Below are 16,768 nucleotides of genomic sequence, written 5' to 3' on the forward strand. Positions count from 1 at the left end.
GCAGCTTTTCCAGCAGCTCTGCAGCACCGCACTACACCATCTCCGCCCGCCGGATTAATAAAGTCTAATCTAATCTATTTTATGGACTTTTGTATCATTGATAGCATTAATGTATCTTTTAAAAGACACCAGCATTCACATGTCCACCTCACAGGTGTGACAACCAACCCCAGGACCAGTGCGATGCCCACCTGACCCAGTGACAGCTGCCTATTATGAGCTCAGTAAGAATGCAACGCTGTGTGTCACCGTTACATTCTTTGTTCATAACAGCGCATTTGTTGAAACCGTATGTGTATAGGTGGTGCAACATCGACAAAGCCAGTCCATATTAGAGGTTAGAAATTAAAATGGAAATGAGTGGTTTCCATCAAATTTTTTTAGATCATATCTGGCTGAATATGACATAAGATTTCATTATAAACTAGATGAAACATAAAGAAACTCCTGTTTTTTATGTGTGTATTTCTAACTTTCTGCTTCTTCATTCAAATCAAACTGAGGTTATTGTACTCGGCCCTGAGAATCTTAGAAATATGGTATCTAAGCAGATTCTTACTCTGGATGGCATTACCTTGGCCTCCAGTAACACTGTGAGGAACCTTGGAGTCATGTTTGACCAGGACATGTCCTTCAATGCACATATTAAACAAATATGTAAGACTGCTTTCTTCCATTTGTGCAACATCTCTAAAGTTAGAAATATCCTGTCTCAGAGTGACGCTGAAAAACTAGTTCATGCATTTATTACTTCCAGGCTGGACGACTGTAATTCATTATTATCAGGATGTCCAAAAAACTCCCTGAAAAGCCTTCAGCTGATCCAAAATGCTGCAGCAAGAGTCCTGACAGGGACTAGAAAGAGAGAGCAGATTTCTCCTGTTTTGGCTTCCTGTTAAATCCAGAATTCAAAATCCTGCTCCTCACATACAAGGTCTTAAATAATCAGGCCCCATCTTATCTTAATGACCTTGTAGTACCATATCACCCTATTAGAGCACTTCGCTCTCGCTCTGCAGGCCTACTTGTTGTTCCTAGAGTATTTAAAAGTAGAATGGGAGGCAGAGCCTTCAGTTTTCAGGCCCCTCTTCTGTGGAACCAGCTTCCAGTTTGGATTCAGGAGACAGACACTATCTCTACTTTCAAGATTAGGCTTCAAACTTTCCTTTTTGCTAAAGCATATAGTTAGGGCTGGACCAGGTGACCCTGGATCCTCCCTTAGTTATGCTGCAACAGGTGTAGGCTGCCGGGGATTCCCATGATGCACTGGGTGTTTCTGCTTCACTCACTATGTGTTGATAGACCTCTCTGCACTGAATCGTTCGTTTTTATTGGTTCTGCCGGAGGTTTCTTCCCGTTGAAAGGGAGTCTTCTTTCCCACTGTCACCAAAGCGCTCAAAGGGGATCTTCTCTGTATTATTCTACAGTCTTTACCTGAATATGTGTATTCTCATAAAAACTAGAGAAGCATTTAGATATGAAACAAGTCCAACAGCTTTGCCTTTGCACTCCAACAAAAGGATTTAAAATGAAGCATAAAAATGGGAGCAGACTTTCAGCTGCTCAGGTACGTTTGTGTGGACTTGGTGCAGGTTAAACACAACGAGGGTTCCAAAATACAAACACAGATCATTTTATTTGAAACATTAGCGTACATTAAATCCACTCACAAATGCAACATTTCTCTCATCTAAGTCAGATGTAAACAACTAAATAACCTGGATCACATCTCGGTTTGTAAACCCAGACAAATTAGTAACAGACTAACAAAGCTCAAAGCATCTGTACACACCAGCTCCCCAACTATCTACATCTCACAGGGATGCAAACTATTTCAATATTTTAGCATCGTAAGAGTTCACATCACATTACAGTCTGAGTGTCTGCTGATGAGCCCTCAGACTGTAATGTGAAGCTCATTTATGACCAATGTCCCAGTGTGAGTCTGTGGGACAGCACACAACGTGTCACACTAAAACAAACACCTGATGAGCATAAATGCGTCGGCCCAGTGATCTGTGGCTGCTGCTCGTCTGAGGCACTGATTCATTAAACCTTTCACAAACTCTCTGTTTGCTAAACATGAGCCGACACATCTACACATCCCATGTAAATATACCAAACACCTGAATTCAGCTGCTAAATGTTCAAACTTTTAGTGACATCGTATTTAGGACACTGTGTACAATTACTTCTCATCTTTTGGCATAAATCATATGTTGATAAAGAGCTGCTGATTCTGAGCGTTCATCTACAAAGCAGCAGACTGACTGGTAGGACGATAAAAAGGTTTTGGACAGACGGAGGAAAATGAATATTTATAATCAAGCTCAAGATAGCAAGAAACTCATGTTTGTGCTGTATGTTACATTAAGAGCAAAGATCCTAAGAGTTGGCTACAACGAGTGCAATAATAAACGTGCATTTTTTGTGTTTCATGAACAGATGTGCTCACACTGCAACCAACACTACAAACATCTCCATGCGCTCAGCACGGGCTGTGCTTCCTGCTGTCGTTTACCAGCACTGGAAATGTGCGTGGCCTCCTGAAGAATGTGCACTTCCACTAAACGCTTAAATCATGCGACAAACACGGTTCTTTTACTCTAAAATACACATTTTCAGTTGATTTTCATCGGTCACACACTGAGCCTAAACTACAGCTCAACTAATGAAAGCTCTCCTTCAGTTTGAAACACCTCCAGGGACCAGGCTGGCTAGCATGAACACACCCTGCTCCAAACGGGGTCACTGCTGTGTTTGGATGTGTTCATTTTGCGCTGCCCAGCAGCTTTTATATCCCTGTTCTCTGCAGAGGTGTGCTGCAGAGGTGTGCGCTACGCTGAATAGTATATGTGTGTATTTAGTAAACTGTAGTAACGAGTGTTTTAAACGGGAACCCTACAGAGGAGACTTACTGTTAAAAATATCACCTGCATGAATATTTGCACCTACTTTAAAATAAATGTGTGTATTACCACAGTGCCAGAGTATTCATCTTTACAGTAGTTACACACAGCCAACAAACACAAATACAATGCTCCTTTCAAATCACCTTTGGGATATTCTGATTTTTGTTAAAGACACAAAGAGAAGATGCACACTCAGATGTTTGCAAATGGACAGTCTTCAAGCTGGGCTACAGTTGTAGTTCTGGTTTAAGTCGATCAGGCTGCAGAAGCACCACCAACAAGGCTGACTGGAAGTTGAATGAAGTCCTCTGGCAGCAGGAGAGACGCGTCTAGTTTGTCTGGAGCAGGTTGCTGAGAACTGAAGTTAGAAAGAGCACAGAGATAAGCCAGTGCCTGTTCACAGTCACCACCAGGGGGCAGGCTGGGCTTAGTTAGTCTTTTTGGTGCTGTTCTGGATGTTGCCAATATCACGCTCCATCGGACCTTCATTTAAGACTTGTTACATATAATCACTGATTATTTCCCCCTAATCATTCTTTAGTATTCGAGCTGCGAACAGCAGACTGATCTGCATTCAAACATTTTAAATATTCACTTTGTGCACTCTGATTTTTCTCCTTCCAGTTCACACTTAACATGACTTTATCATATCAATGAACATCTGTTAGCAAACAAGCTCACTCACTGCTCAGGTCACACATTTCAGAGCGTAACAGTTTTAAAACTGTTGACTGACCAGTCATCGCTCCTGTGTCACAGCTGAGAAAACAAGTAACACTAAAGCTACAGTAACTAGAATCTACTCTGTAATGAGGGGCTGAGAGGTACTCTTTACTGTTACTCTGTGACAGCGTGACAGTCAAGCACCCCAGGCAGGTCTCAGTGATCACCTTGGTGATGGGTGTGGTCTCGTCATGAAGGTTCACTGAACGGTTTGATGAGGTGATGCTGCTGTCCTCAGCAGATCTCAGTCCAGTGAACACTCCTTATTAACTCATTCACTGCCAGGGTTTTTGAGCATTTTTACTCATTTTTGAAGAGCCACAGAAAACTGTGTGTTATGATCATATAAATGCTGAACCTACCAAAATGAAGAACAGACTCTCTTCTTCCATCCAAAAAAAAAAGCTTGTTTCTACCATTTTCCATTCTTTAGTAATCAGCTGTAGAAGAGAGGTGGGTTCCACCAAAAATGCCTGTTTTGACCAAAAAAAGGGAGAAAACGAGCTTTTTGTGAAAAATACATTTCAAGCAGTCTGATGTTCACTGACAAGCTGCCCGAGGTTGTATTCTAGCCCCTCCCATTGGAAACGTAATTGACGTCTATAGACGTCAATGGCAGTGAATGAGTTAAGACACCTTTTGTAACTTCGTAGTAAGCAGCCAGCTTGAGCCTGATTCATGGCCGTGTCACAAAGCCCTGACGCTCTGCAGCCTTCTCACAAATAAACTGTGAATTATCACTGGTGTAGAAGTAAAGACAGGAAACAAAGAAAACAGTCTTGTTTCTCCAAAAACCTCACATTTTTCATTCTGTTGAAGCCCTTCGCCCCTGGTGGTGGAGAGAATACGATCGTACACTCCCGTCTTCAACCCAGGTTACAAAAATCAAGATGTGCAGGCCGTCCGAAACAACACCAAAACTGGCGCATGCGCGGGCAGCTTTGGGGCGTGTCACGCCACCGTGCGTGGACTGTGAGAACTTACCTTGAGGCTCGGAATGAGTGCCTTGGTGTCCTTTACCACTCTCTGGATCTGCACCTGGATCAGAAACACTTATCAGGATGATGTCAGAGTCCTGTTATCTGTAATCAGCAGTAATACTGAACTCATTATTACAGAAACGAGGGATACCGACCTCCCTGCAGCTTGAAGCACAGTTTCTTCTTCTGATAAGCAAAGTAACTGGACGCTGCTCCCACCAGGGCAACGCCTACGGCACTGATGATTCCTGCAATCGGACCACTCCCTTCGAACGGAAAAAGGACACAGACATTACTGGAAGGGACCCACTTTAAATGTATTCAAATTCTATTTTTTAATCGGTATGTCAAATGACTTCGTTTATCAAGATCAGAGTAAAATCACTTTAAAGCAGGAGTGTCCAACTCCAGGCCTCGAGGGCCGGCGCCCTGCAGGTTTAGACGTGTCCTTGATCCAGCACAGCTGATTTAAATGGCTAAATGACCTCCTCAACATGTCTTGTAGTTCTCCAGAGGCTGGGAATGAACTAAACCTGTGAATCAGGTGTGTTGACCCAGGGTGAGATCTGAAACCTGCAGGACACCGGCCCTCGAGGCCTGGAGTTGGGCACCTCTGCTTTAAGAGTGGCAAATGTTTGCAAATACTTGTAACTTGATACCTGCTCAAGTGAGAAATCGAAACAGCGCTCTGTGTTTGTTTGGCTCACAAACATGATCGTTAGAGTTTAAGATTTTAGGAACAATTCAAAAAGCTTGATCCAGACCCAGTCCATGAGCTGTAATGACCACAGTTCACCACACGATGGCGGTACCTGTGGCGTTAATAACTTTCAATGCCACAGTTACTGGCAGCACTGGGAAAATGTGCAGGAAGGCAAATGAAAAGCAGATGCAGCAGCTCCAGTGCAGGGCGTGGCAGCATGAATAATGAAGCTGTTCTTTGAAGCCACACTGAGTCACTGAGCTTTGTCTCATGATGCTGCCGATCACTAAAACAGGGAGTTGCCTGGATATTAAACAACAAGAAAACAAGGCAGGCTGGCAGCTGTGTGCATGACTTACTGCTGGGAAATGTGGAGAATGTCACTCACTGCTCTCCTGTCTCACACAGGACCCCCGAGGGCTTAGCGTGATGTGTCTGTTATGTTATTATGATACTGGGACATAAGTCGAGGTCATTATAAAATCTAAATCCTACAGCACAACAACTCTTGTGGATTTAGGAATCATATTTCAGATACACTGACCGTTTCAAGCTGCTTTTATGATTTTATTATTATGTGTTACACTTTTCTCAAAATAAAATCCAAATCCCTTAAAGACTCGAAGCAAAAACCAAAAGTCCAGTCACACAAAGAGCAGTTCAGAAGCTGAGCTGTGCCAGAGAGAAGAAGCATCATCGGATCACACATCAGAAAGTCTACCCCGGGAAGTTTGCAGCTCTACATGTTGGATGTGTCAGCTGAGGCTTTCAATGCGTGCTATCCTAAGAATGCCGACTGTGGAAGAGATACGCAGGCGTGTCCTGACACAAAGGGATGGCAGTAAAAAACCTGATTTCCAGTAAGCAAACCAGTTGTCATGAACATGGATGAACATGTGATATTTAGCTGCATTCACAGTCAGACGTTCTTTAAAAAACTCTCCCAGTATGAGGTGCTGCTGGTATGTGGTCCCCTCTGACTGTCAAAGTACTACAAAGCACACATTTGTTTGCACAGCAACAAATTACACAGAAAATGAAGTAACATAAAAAAGTATCCCAATGACCACAATCCTGGCACCCAGCAAAACAACATGTCTAACTGCTCATTTTGAGTCCATCAGATATTGAAAACAGCTTTTGTAAACCGCCGCATGACCCAACAGCTCATTGCACAGCTTGTAACAGATCCATGGCCCGCTCTAACAGAGGTGTTAAGATCTGCTTTAAGTTGGACATCCAAACATAGAATTCCTCGGGCATGTTAGCGTTTAACATCTTCAGGATGTGGCCCCACAGAAAGTCTGGATCTGCAACGACACAATCGTAGCAGGGTTTTAACCAGAGGAACCAGACCGGGGGGCCATTAGCAACTTAAACAAAATGCAGCCCATCAAACAGCCAGCACATAATCCAGCTCCTGCCCACCAAGGTAATGAGCTTTCAAAACAACTAGTAACAGGAAGTCCATAATGATAAAAACTTATGTAGGAAAGCAGAGGCATTCTGTGGTGCTTCCTCCATGACAGGAAACAGGAAATGACCAACAACAACTCAAGAGCTTCGATTCTGAAGACGAACACACAGGAAGAAGGGCTGGGCGTCTTCAAGGCCGAATAGATAAATGTTGGTCTCATGTGCTGAAACCTTTTTATAGCGACTGCACAACCAAATGATCCACTGTTATTATTACAGCTCATGATTACATCATCACCACATTTAAACAAATTCCACGTGATCATAAAAACAAGAACACTGTTAGTGCTGGAGACTGAGCATGGTCCTCATATGGAGGACACACTGTGCAGGTCTAGCAAAGCATGGACTGAAGATCAAACGTGGGACTCACCTTGAGGCTGGTCAGCGCCACCTGTGGGAACACGGGATTCACATTAATCAACAGTGTTTATTACAGACGTGCTTCATACTGTGACACTGATGTCATGTCATGCTAATGCTAACACGAGGACGAGCGAGCTGCCTTAGTGCAGCTTCGTGCTTCTGGATTCTTGTTTTTCTGTTTACTGCTGCATTCATGTGGTTCAAAGTGCGTCCTGGTTGTTCTTTATAACCACAGATGAACCAAAAGGCACACGAGTCCTCTAAGACTGTCTGCAGAGCTGCTGCTCTGAGGCAAACCTGTGTGTGTGTGGGTACAGTACAACAGGCCCATCGAGTGCTGCATTTCTGCACTCGTCCAGGCAAAGCATGGACTGAAGATCAAACGTGGGACTCACCTTGAGGCTGGTCAGCGCCACCTGTGAGAACACGGGATTCGCATTAATCAACAGTGTTTATTACAGACGTGCTTCATACTGTGACACTGATGTCATGTCATGCTAATGCTAACACGAGGACGATTGTGCTCATTGGCTGATCTTGAGCAAAGTATAAGTATTTTTTGTGGCATGATAACTTAGGACAGCAGTGCACTCCTGCTACTCTTGTTAAATGAAACATGTAGTCATAATATTTGTAAGGTAAAAACGAGACAAGATGAACCAAAATACTGCATACCCTGAGGACCCATGGCACGACCTGGAAGAAAGGGTTAGACGTCAGTCAGAGAGCTGACCTCAGACTCTCAGCACAGCAAATCAACATGACATCACATACCTCAGTCATGACTTGTCTTTCCTGTCTTTGGTCAAAATACAACTAATTATTCTAATGCTGTCACTAAACCAAGACCAAGGGTGTCCATCTCCAGGCCTCCGGTGTCCTGCAGGTTTTCGATGTGTCCTTGATCCAACACAGCTGATTTAAATGACCTCCTCAACATGTCCTGAAGGTCTCCAGAGGCCTGGGAATGAACTGATCATGTGATTCAGGTGATCTCTAAAACCTGCAGGACACCAGCCCTCGAGGCCTGTGTCCTGTTATCTAGGAATTAAAAAACAAAAAGATCTACACTTGTTTTTCTGTATTTTCCTTTTTTCCAATGATAAGAAGAAACAACATTGCAGCAGTTCTGATAAACGATGAGACGTTTTGATCTGTCCTTTGGTAAAAATAGCTTCTAACCATTTAAAGGTCAGCAGAACAGCATCAGCAGCTCAGTACTGATCTACACAGGAGCATCTCAGACTGGTCCTAACGTAGCACCTTTCTAGTTCTGGTGACCACTTCAAGTCTAAACAAAAACAACAAAGTGAAAATGCTTTTATGTCCCATCCTCAAACCTCCAAATGTGACCAATAAAAACAGTTCCAAAAGCTCCATCGCAGCTTTTTAACCTTTCACACAGCGGTCACTGCAGCTATTCAAAGGCTGTTTACTTGTACGTCTGTCAGTGTTGATGGTATACTTGCACATAAACCACTGCACTGGACACTGATGTGTCCCTCCAAACCCTATTTGTTATAGTTTATATACATGCTGTTATATTGACATGTTTTTTATCAAAAATATTTGAGCTATTTTATAGTTTTTACACAGCGTATATTATTTATTTGTGTCTACCTAAGTGGATGTAAAAAACTCTTTGAAAAGTACACGTTTAAAAAGAAGAAGTTCAAAAATCTTTTTTTAAGCCTAAAGAAGAATAAAAATACTAAAGAAAAACATCCAGAGTGCGGCTGTCATAATTCATGCATGGAAGGGTTAAACAGATGTGCAGTAAACTCATTAAATAACAAATAAGGGGCCAAAGTGCATTAACCTCAATGATAAAGACGGCCAAAAGAATCTACTGCAATAAAGACTAAAAATAAAAAGATAGTTGCTTCTGTGCATATGAAACTGTCTCTTTTGTCTTTAAGTAATTTTAGTTCCCTCGAGACAACATCAAGGATAAATAATGAAACAGTGTTGGAGAAGAGCCACAGGGCGTCAACATTACCGTGACATTATATCAATGTGTTGTTGTCTTCCAGTGACACATGATACCATTATAGCAGCTGGGCAGAGTCAGCGGTAGTGAAGGGCAACAAAACACAACAACAGTGAGGAAGTACTGCACAAACTCCAAAATGTTTCCTAAATACAAACTGGAACCACTGAATTTTCTGACTCACAAATGGGAAACAAACTGCATAACAGCAGTAACAAAACACTTATCAGCTACAGTGCAGATTTAGACCGTGTTATAGTGCCATCTGTCATTTATATAATCAAAGGTCTACAGCTGCAAACACCAGCAGTATACAGCTGGAAGCACAACGAGTAACATCCTGATGCATTTATCCCAGGGGTGTCCAACTCCTCACCCTGGGTCAACACACCTGAATCAAATCATTCCCAGGCCTCTGGAGACCTTCAAGACATGTTGAGGAGGTCATTTAGTCATTTAAACCAGCTGTGCTGGGTCAAGGTCACATCTAAAACCTGCAGGGCACTGGAGGCCTGGAGCTGGACACCTGTGATTTAGGGTTACACAGAGCCAAGACAGAGACATAAAAAACGATAGAAATAACATCATAAAACAACCGTTATCGTACCTCCTGAGCGGCCTCCATCAGGCTTGTAGTCTCCATTGCTTACATCAAACAAGTCGGAATCATCAAACTTTCCACCACCTGAAAAAATGATGAACAACCAATTATGCCGTCACATGAGAACACCAACACTTCTGTACTGCTACAGCTGTTTCCACATGTTAACAACATCTGCTGAGACTGAAAATCTGCCACAAAGACACTGCTTGATAATCAGTGAACACAAATGTGGGTTTTCTTGATGAATTCAGTCGTTGTCATATCTTAAAAAGGTAAATTTATTTCCATTCATGGTTGTGACAGGAAAAGCATATGTAAGGTCACGTGATTATATCTGACCAAAACCTCAAAATGCCTCAATTATTATGTTTATTTGCCTTCATGATGTGCACTGAAGAACTGACAGGGAAGCAAAGAGACAGAGCCTCAGGTCAGAGCTGCTAAACTGGAATCTCATCCATAAATCAGTGTCGAACCAACAACCTGCCACTGACAGCAGCTTATGAAACAGAGGCTTACCTCCTCCACCCTTTGGTGGGTTGACAGCAGGTTTGTCAGGTTTAGTGGTAGGTCCTGTAAATACAAATGCATCATGAGAACCAATAATAATATATACGATAAACAGAGCAGATGGATTAAAGTCTATGTGGGCAAAGGCCCACCTGTGAGCACAGCAGCAGTGCTATACGTCCATGCTCTGTGCAGATAGCACCATGTTAGCATTGAGCCACACACAGCAGTCAATCAGCCAGACTCAACATTAATGACTGAGTCCAGACTGAATCTACAGCTGACAGCTCAAAGCAGGCGGGGGAGGGCCAGCCAGCTCGAGCACAGATGAACTCGCTCCACACTCTCTCACCCTTGTTGAGGCGTAAAGGAAACGCTTCCCAGTACTCACCATTGCTACTACTAACAAAACTGGAGTGACTGATGGGAATGATCCATGTCTTTACCTGGATTGACAGCGTCTCCCAGATTGAATCCATTGGAATCTGTGACATAAAAAAGAAAATTCTTCAAACACTGTAAGTGATGATTCATTTACCTTCAAATACACTCACACACAAAACAAACATGTAAAATCCATCTTAGCGTCAATGTCCCTGCATCACAAATGATACAAAAGCACAGGATGTATGAAGGCTGTCAGACCTACCAGAGTCTCCAGGACTTGGTTTCTTGGGTTTTTCCGGCTGTGGCTCGTCTGTGGAAGAAAGATTAATTTAAACAAAAACAGTGGTGGACAGTCCAAGCATGGCTAACGAGGAGCTATTTTATGATTTATGCTTAACAGTTTTGCATTTGTAGAAGTAAAAATCAGACATGAGATTAAAAAAGGACAAATATATTACGCAGAACAAATTCTGACACTCAGCAGAAGACAATCAGTAAAATAAGACGTCAGCGTATCTACCTGGTCCAAATGCATCCCAAAGGTCTAGCTCACCTGAAGGAGAAACACATGGAATTAGTCTGTTAACCCGTCCACGTGTGTGGCTTCAAAACAGGAAGCTGTGCAGCATATCAACTGGGACATACGTTTAAATCTATATTTATACCGTTTTATTTCTGCTTTCACAGTCTTACGTTCTTATTATGAAGCAGTTTCTGGGAAATTTAAAGATGGCACGAATGACTGCCAGAGCCACAAAGAAGAGCATGAAAAACATCCAAGTTTGATTCATCGAGTTTGATTTACACAGACGATATGTTACAATGGATACACCTGTAATCTCATATATATACATATATATGTATGTCATTCATGTCATTACTGAGCACTGACATATTGTGTTCAGGACAATGGGACAGACTAACACAGATCATCATATGTGTAATATACATCACTGTAAACAAAAGGCCACTGATGGCGTGCTTCAAAGTTCAGTCGTAACACATGAAATACTACAAACCATCCTTATTGGGCTGCTCTGGTGCCTTTGGCTTCTCTTTGGGCTTTTGGGTTGTCGTTTCTAAAGAAACAGAAAGAAACGAGTGAATGAAACCTTTAAAAAAACAATGCTAGGAAAAGTGCCCGATGTGACGGTCACTCACTTATTTCATCCAACCCATCCTCCAGGCTGAGTTCTGTATGAAGAAGACATGAGGAAGAGCATTACAGTTTAATAGTGGAGACTGTTGACTGTAACCACAGGAGGGTAACACTGTCACACTACATCACACTTCACATAAATACCCTTTATATTTATATCTATATATGTTTATATCCAGCTTTGTCAGCATGTCTGATTTCCTCTGAGTCTTTAACTAGCAGACACAAACATGCCCGTGTGGGCCCATGGTGGGAAGCTGTGAGTGACCTGGGTCATGAATGGAAGGCTGGGAGTACTGGGAGTGCTGGGAGTACCAGCAGAGCGAACATGTCCAGAATGGTGACGTCACATTAGATGGTTTCATGCACAGTGTGGACGGTGGCAGGTAGATGTGAGGTTCATGTTTCACAGTGACTGCTGTTTTTATTTCCCGCTGAACGCCATAGTTTTACATTTCTATCATGTTTTCTACGATATCATCACTGAATTATTAAGATGTTTGGTATCGTGTTGTTTATTTGTAGCCTTTGTTTATTAACATATTTTAAATACCTTCACGATCTGTACTTTGTAAAACTAATCTTAAATACCAGTTTCACTAAGTCGAACTTAGAACTGGGAAAACTGGCTGAAATTAACCAATTGAATTTTTTACCTATTCATGTTTTTATTGCAGAATGGAGTCAGAATGTTCCCTGTGCTATTGAAAGCAGCACTGAGTCGTCACAACCCACAGTCCACACTAATCGCATGCCAGATGTGCCGGGCCCACAGCTCACTGTGCCCCTTGCGTGTTGGATACAGTCATACAGTGTATTTGCTGGTTGCTAGGGCAGCTCTGACTGACACATCAAGAAGCTGTAAAAAGCACGAGTCACAACTGAAAGTAGGAGGTGTGAGCCGCACTTTGCCTGAACAAGTGCAGAAATCCAGCACTTGCTGGGCCCGTTGATCTTGTACTGTACGCGCCCACAGACAGGTTTGCCTCAGAGCAGCAGCTCTGCAGACCGTCTTAGAGCAGCGGTCCCCAACCCCCGGGCCTCGGACCGGTACCGGTCCGCGAGAGTTGAGGCTCAGGTCTGAAATGTCTGGTTTTCAGGGTTTTTATCAGTTTTCAGCGTTATTTTCTTATCGTTTTTAGCATTTACGCGGTTTTCCTGGGTCTTTTCACGTGTGTTATGAATAGATTTTCTTTTTTCGGTACCGGTACTAGTTTTATTTTGTTGTATTTATCCGCGACACCTTAAAGGCCGGTCCATGAAAATATTGTCGGGCATAAACCGGTCCGTGGCGCAAAAAAGGTTGGAGACCGCTGTCTTAGAGGACTCGTGTGCCTTTTGGTTCATCTGTGGTTATAAAGCACAACCAGGACGCACTTTGAACCACATGAATGCAGCAGTAAACAGAAAAACAAGAAACGAGAAGCACGAAGCTGCACTAAGGCAGCTCTCTGGCCAGTACTCGAACTAGTTTTTGCATATATTCCTTTTATCTGCTTTGCACTTTTTAAATATAGTTTGTGACCAGATGAGTGCAGCATGACAAATGTTGTACAGCAGCAGGTGATGGACAACAGGAGCTTTCGGATTTTGTTTCATTTTAGTTTCATTCTCTGGTGTCTTCCTACAATTAGTTTATCCATGCTGGGAGTTTGTTGTTTAATTGTTTGGCTTATTATGTAATATATACGCAGCCTATATTTGTAGATCTGTGTGAAGGGAGGTTTCTTCATTTGATTGTTGGGTGTATTATTGTAGGGTCTACCTTACAATATAAAACACCTTGAGGCGACTGTTGTTGTTGTGCTGAATACAAGACAACTGAACATACAACGTTGCCTCTCTTCACAGTTCTGTCGTTAAAGATCTGACACATTTTGGGGTCAAGTTGAGTTTTTCAGTCTATTTTTCTCAGTCTGTTTCAACCTTGGTGGATGTAAGCAACATTTGAGTGGACATGAGCCCACTCTAATCCCCCCCAGAATTCAGTCAACAGCTTTGAAGGTATCGTGCTGACAGACAGACAAAACGCACATATGCACACAGCACCACAAACCTACGGCCTTTTCTGACTCATGCCAGGACAATATGTATTACATGTAGATTACTGATCAGCTCTTTGTGGCTCTGATTCAGTGTTGCTCATGGTCACATGACCTGTGACAGGTGATGTAAGACGATGGCTCAGAGGTCCATCCTGGGAGTTCTGCAGTTTGGAATGTGTTTTAATTCTTTTCTCCAAATATCAATTTCCCATCAAACATGCGCGTATGGCCCCACGGTGAGCACGCCAGTGTGGGTGTTTCGGCATGTTTCCTGGGTTACAGTTATAATTTAAGATTTATGCAAAGTATCGTGACGAGCTGTGGGTGAAGTAGAAAACCTCAGTTACTACAGTGCGTGCCATCTACTTTAGAAAGCATGCCTGTGGTTTGCCATACCAGCTCTGTTTGAATTTCATACAGGAAGTATGACAGAGGAAGACGTGCAAATGGCGTGCAAACTTTAAATGTAGCTGACACTCACAAAGGCTGGACTGATATCTGTCAGCTAGCTTAGTAACGCCCCCAAACAGGATGCAGAAAGGACACCAAACCTAGATAAGTGGCAGAAAATGAATGGATGTATTTTTGTCCCCATGACGTTTTCCCGTGGAAAAAGTTTATACCTTGGAGTATAACTATGTTGAACAAATCCTGGATGTGTATAATATGATGTGATATGATATGTGTGTTACTTGTATTTGATTTTTGGAGTTGTTACTGAGCACTTTCTTGTTGTTAGTGTCTTTAATGTCTGTAATTTAGTGTGATGTGTTTATTGTTATTAACCTCTGTCTCTCTTCCACAGCATGTCTTTATCCTGTCTTCCTTCTCTCACCCCAACCAATCACAGCAGATGGCCCCGCCCCTCCCTGAGCCTGGTTCTGCTGGAGGTTTCTTCCTGTTAAAAGGGAGTTTTTCCTTCCCACTGGGTTGGGTTTTTCTCTGTGTTATTGTAGGCTCTACCTTACAATATAAAACACCTGAGGTGACTGTTGTTGTGATTTGGTGCTGTACAAATAAAATTGAATTGAATTATCGTTGTGGTTATTTGTCAGTCTCCAAAACATGAACTGGATTTCCAAGAGGTCAAATAAATGTAATGTAAAGTGAACAGGGACTTGGACACTAGTGTTTGAACCGAGGAGAAGATCGGCTTGGTTGATTTGGATCTTCTCACATTAGTCCAAACAGATATCCAGCCACGTCAGGCCCACTCACACTCACACTCACAATCTTTTCTACAGGCACCCCAACCTTCATTTGTAAATGAATGAAAATAAAACTGTTTGCTTGATCCTGACGAGCAGCATCTTTTCGCTCTAAACTCGTAGCAGTCGTGTGACAAATTGCTTCCACTTCTGGAATTTGGTGTATTCCCAAAAAAGGAAATAATCCTGGAAACCTCAGAGGAACCAGCTATCATGTGTTTGACCCAAAGAACAAAAAGACCAGAGGACCACACTAAGGACACTGTAACAAACATGTAATAAACATTTTTCAACATTATATGAAATGTAGTGTTAATGTAATTATTCCAAAAAACATCTCGAGTATGGAATATGTTGCAAATGATATGAGCTTCAAGCCTAAACTCTTTAATGACATCATTGCGCTCTGGGAGGAACATCCTTCAATCAATAACTCGAACATTTCGGCGGCTACTGTGTAGCGTCTGTAACTGATACATGTTTTCTAATAAACGGGTTATGAGTTTGTTTAGCGAAAGAAACGTCCGCTTTATTTGAAAAAGCACACAAAAACCCCACACAGGAAGCCCAGATCTCCCAGTTTTACACTGGGAATTGAACGCAGCCTATATCTGTAGATCTGTGCGAAGCTGGCAACATTAAATTTGCTTCAAAACCCCACGTGGGCATGACGTGATCAGCGATTGGCGCACACGCATTAAAGTTTTGAGAGACGTGTTACGCGCAGTTTCAGACGTTTGTGCGCACAGGAGGGTTGTTAACAGAGACAATGTTCGGATTCGTGAGCTGAACTAAATAAATTGTGAATAAAGGATGAGTATCCCGGTTTGGATCGAGGCAAACAGTTCAGCGTGTGCTCAGGTTGCAGGTTTTTGTGTGCATTGAACCACAGTCCTCAAAAGTTACACGTTATTACAAACATTTGTCTTATTTTACGCGTGTGGATCATATCGTCCGCATGTGCAAAGAGCAGACGTTATTACTACGAAATAATACCCAGCTTTTCAAAGAAGTGCTTCTTTGTTTATTTGCTTGTTTGTTTGTTTTTGGCAAGTGGCCAAACAACTTTTTAATTCGCTATACTCGTCTCGCGTGACCTTAAAAAGCAGTTACACACAATAATAATGGCAGCTGTGCTTTTACCTTGTGTTAATGTTCCAGTAACCAGGAAAAGCAGCACCGCAATCCTCAAACAAAGCTTCATGTTGGCTCTTCTTTAGCCGTGTGCGCGGGTCGGCGGCGGGTATTTGTGGACTCAGAAACACTCCGCTGGTGTCTTCTTACACTTCATGAGTCAACTTTGCCTGTGAAGCACAGACTGGGTGTGGCAGCCTCTGAGAGGGCGTTGTGCGTGAGACGCAGGGAAAGATACAAGAACAGCAAACGGAGCAGTTCGTATGTTTGCTGCTGATTATGTACTTCAGTTACGCCTGTAGCTATATAAGACTGAGCTTTTTTAAGGCAGGTGGGAGGTCTTTCATGGGATGACTCATATTTTCTGGCTTGGTTGTAGCCCAAGGGCTCAGGCTCCTAACCAGCTTATACAACAAGAACCAGCAACAGTTTCTGAAACGTGTGTGCCGCCTAGTGTGTGTCCGCCTCTGTCATTTTACACCCTTTCTCCACATTGTTCATCCATTTTTGTTCCAGTTTAACTTTTACAAGTAATCTGATTTTTGGCTATGATTACTATGACATGCAACAG

General features: G+C 42.6%; 1 protein-coding gene across 4 annotated transcripts; it reads right to left on the reverse strand.

The window, feature by feature from the left end:
• Positions 1-1,617: 1,617 nt before the first annotated feature.
• Positions 1,618-16,497, reverse strand: cd99 (CD99 molecule). Of its 4 annotated transcripts, XM_086282425.1 has the most exons (14): positions 16,207-16,494; positions 11,813-11,845; positions 11,671-11,730; positions 11,172-11,204; positions 10,914-10,961; positions 10,711-10,749; positions 10,274-10,327; positions 9,758-9,835; positions 7,836-7,856; positions 7,556-7,576; positions 7,168-7,188; positions 4,771-4,881; positions 4,620-4,673; positions 1,618-3,270 (listed from the first exon to the last, which is right to left on the reverse strand). In XM_086282425.1, exons 1-14 carry the CDS (start codon positions 16,265-16,267, stop codon positions 3,242-3,244), a joined length of 663 nt encoding a protein of 220 aa, XP_086138551.1. In that variant the 5' UTR covers positions 16,268-16,494; the 3' UTR covers positions 1,618-3,241. The 4 variants fall into 4 exon arrangements, with proteins under 4 accessions (XP_086138551.1, XP_086138552.1, XP_086138553.1 ...); XM_086282426.1 differs by lacking the exon at positions 7,836-7,856 and having other exon boundaries at positions 16,207-16,495; XM_086282427.1 differs by lacking the exons at positions 1,618-3,270; positions 4,620-4,673; positions 4,771-4,881 and adding an exon at positions 5,872-6,628 and having other exon boundaries at positions 16,207-16,496.
• Positions 16,498-16,768: the final 271 nt, after the last annotated feature.

Source organism: Aulonocara sp. 'chitande type north' Nkhata Bay, linkage group LG23 (assembly GCF_057382095.1).
Source record: "Aulonocara sp. 'chitande type north' Nkhata Bay isolate Kocher_YH1m ecotype deep benthic linkage group LG23, A_spYH_male_GT1.1, whole genome shotgun sequence".
NCBI lineage: Eukaryota > Metazoa > Chordata > Actinopteri > Cichliformes > Cichlidae > Aulonocara > Aulonocara sp. 'chitande type north' Nkhata Bay.

What these genes read in the sequence shown, in the direction of transcription:
- cd99 (XM_086282425.1), bottom strand. Translation starts at nt 16,267, where the DNA reads ATGAAGCTTTGTTTGAGGATTGCGGTGCTGCTTTTCCTGGTTACTGGA. An exon ending in TACTGGAACATTAACACAAG is followed by an intron (nt 11,846 to 16,206) that starts GTAAAAGCACAG and finishes TTCTTCATACAG; the next exon opens with AACTCAGCCTGGAGGATGGG. An exon ending in TGGCGCTGACCAGCCTCAAG is followed by an intron (nt 7,189 to 7,555) that starts GTGAGTCCCACG and finishes GTGTTCCCACAG; the next exon opens with GTGGCGCTGACCAGCCTCAA.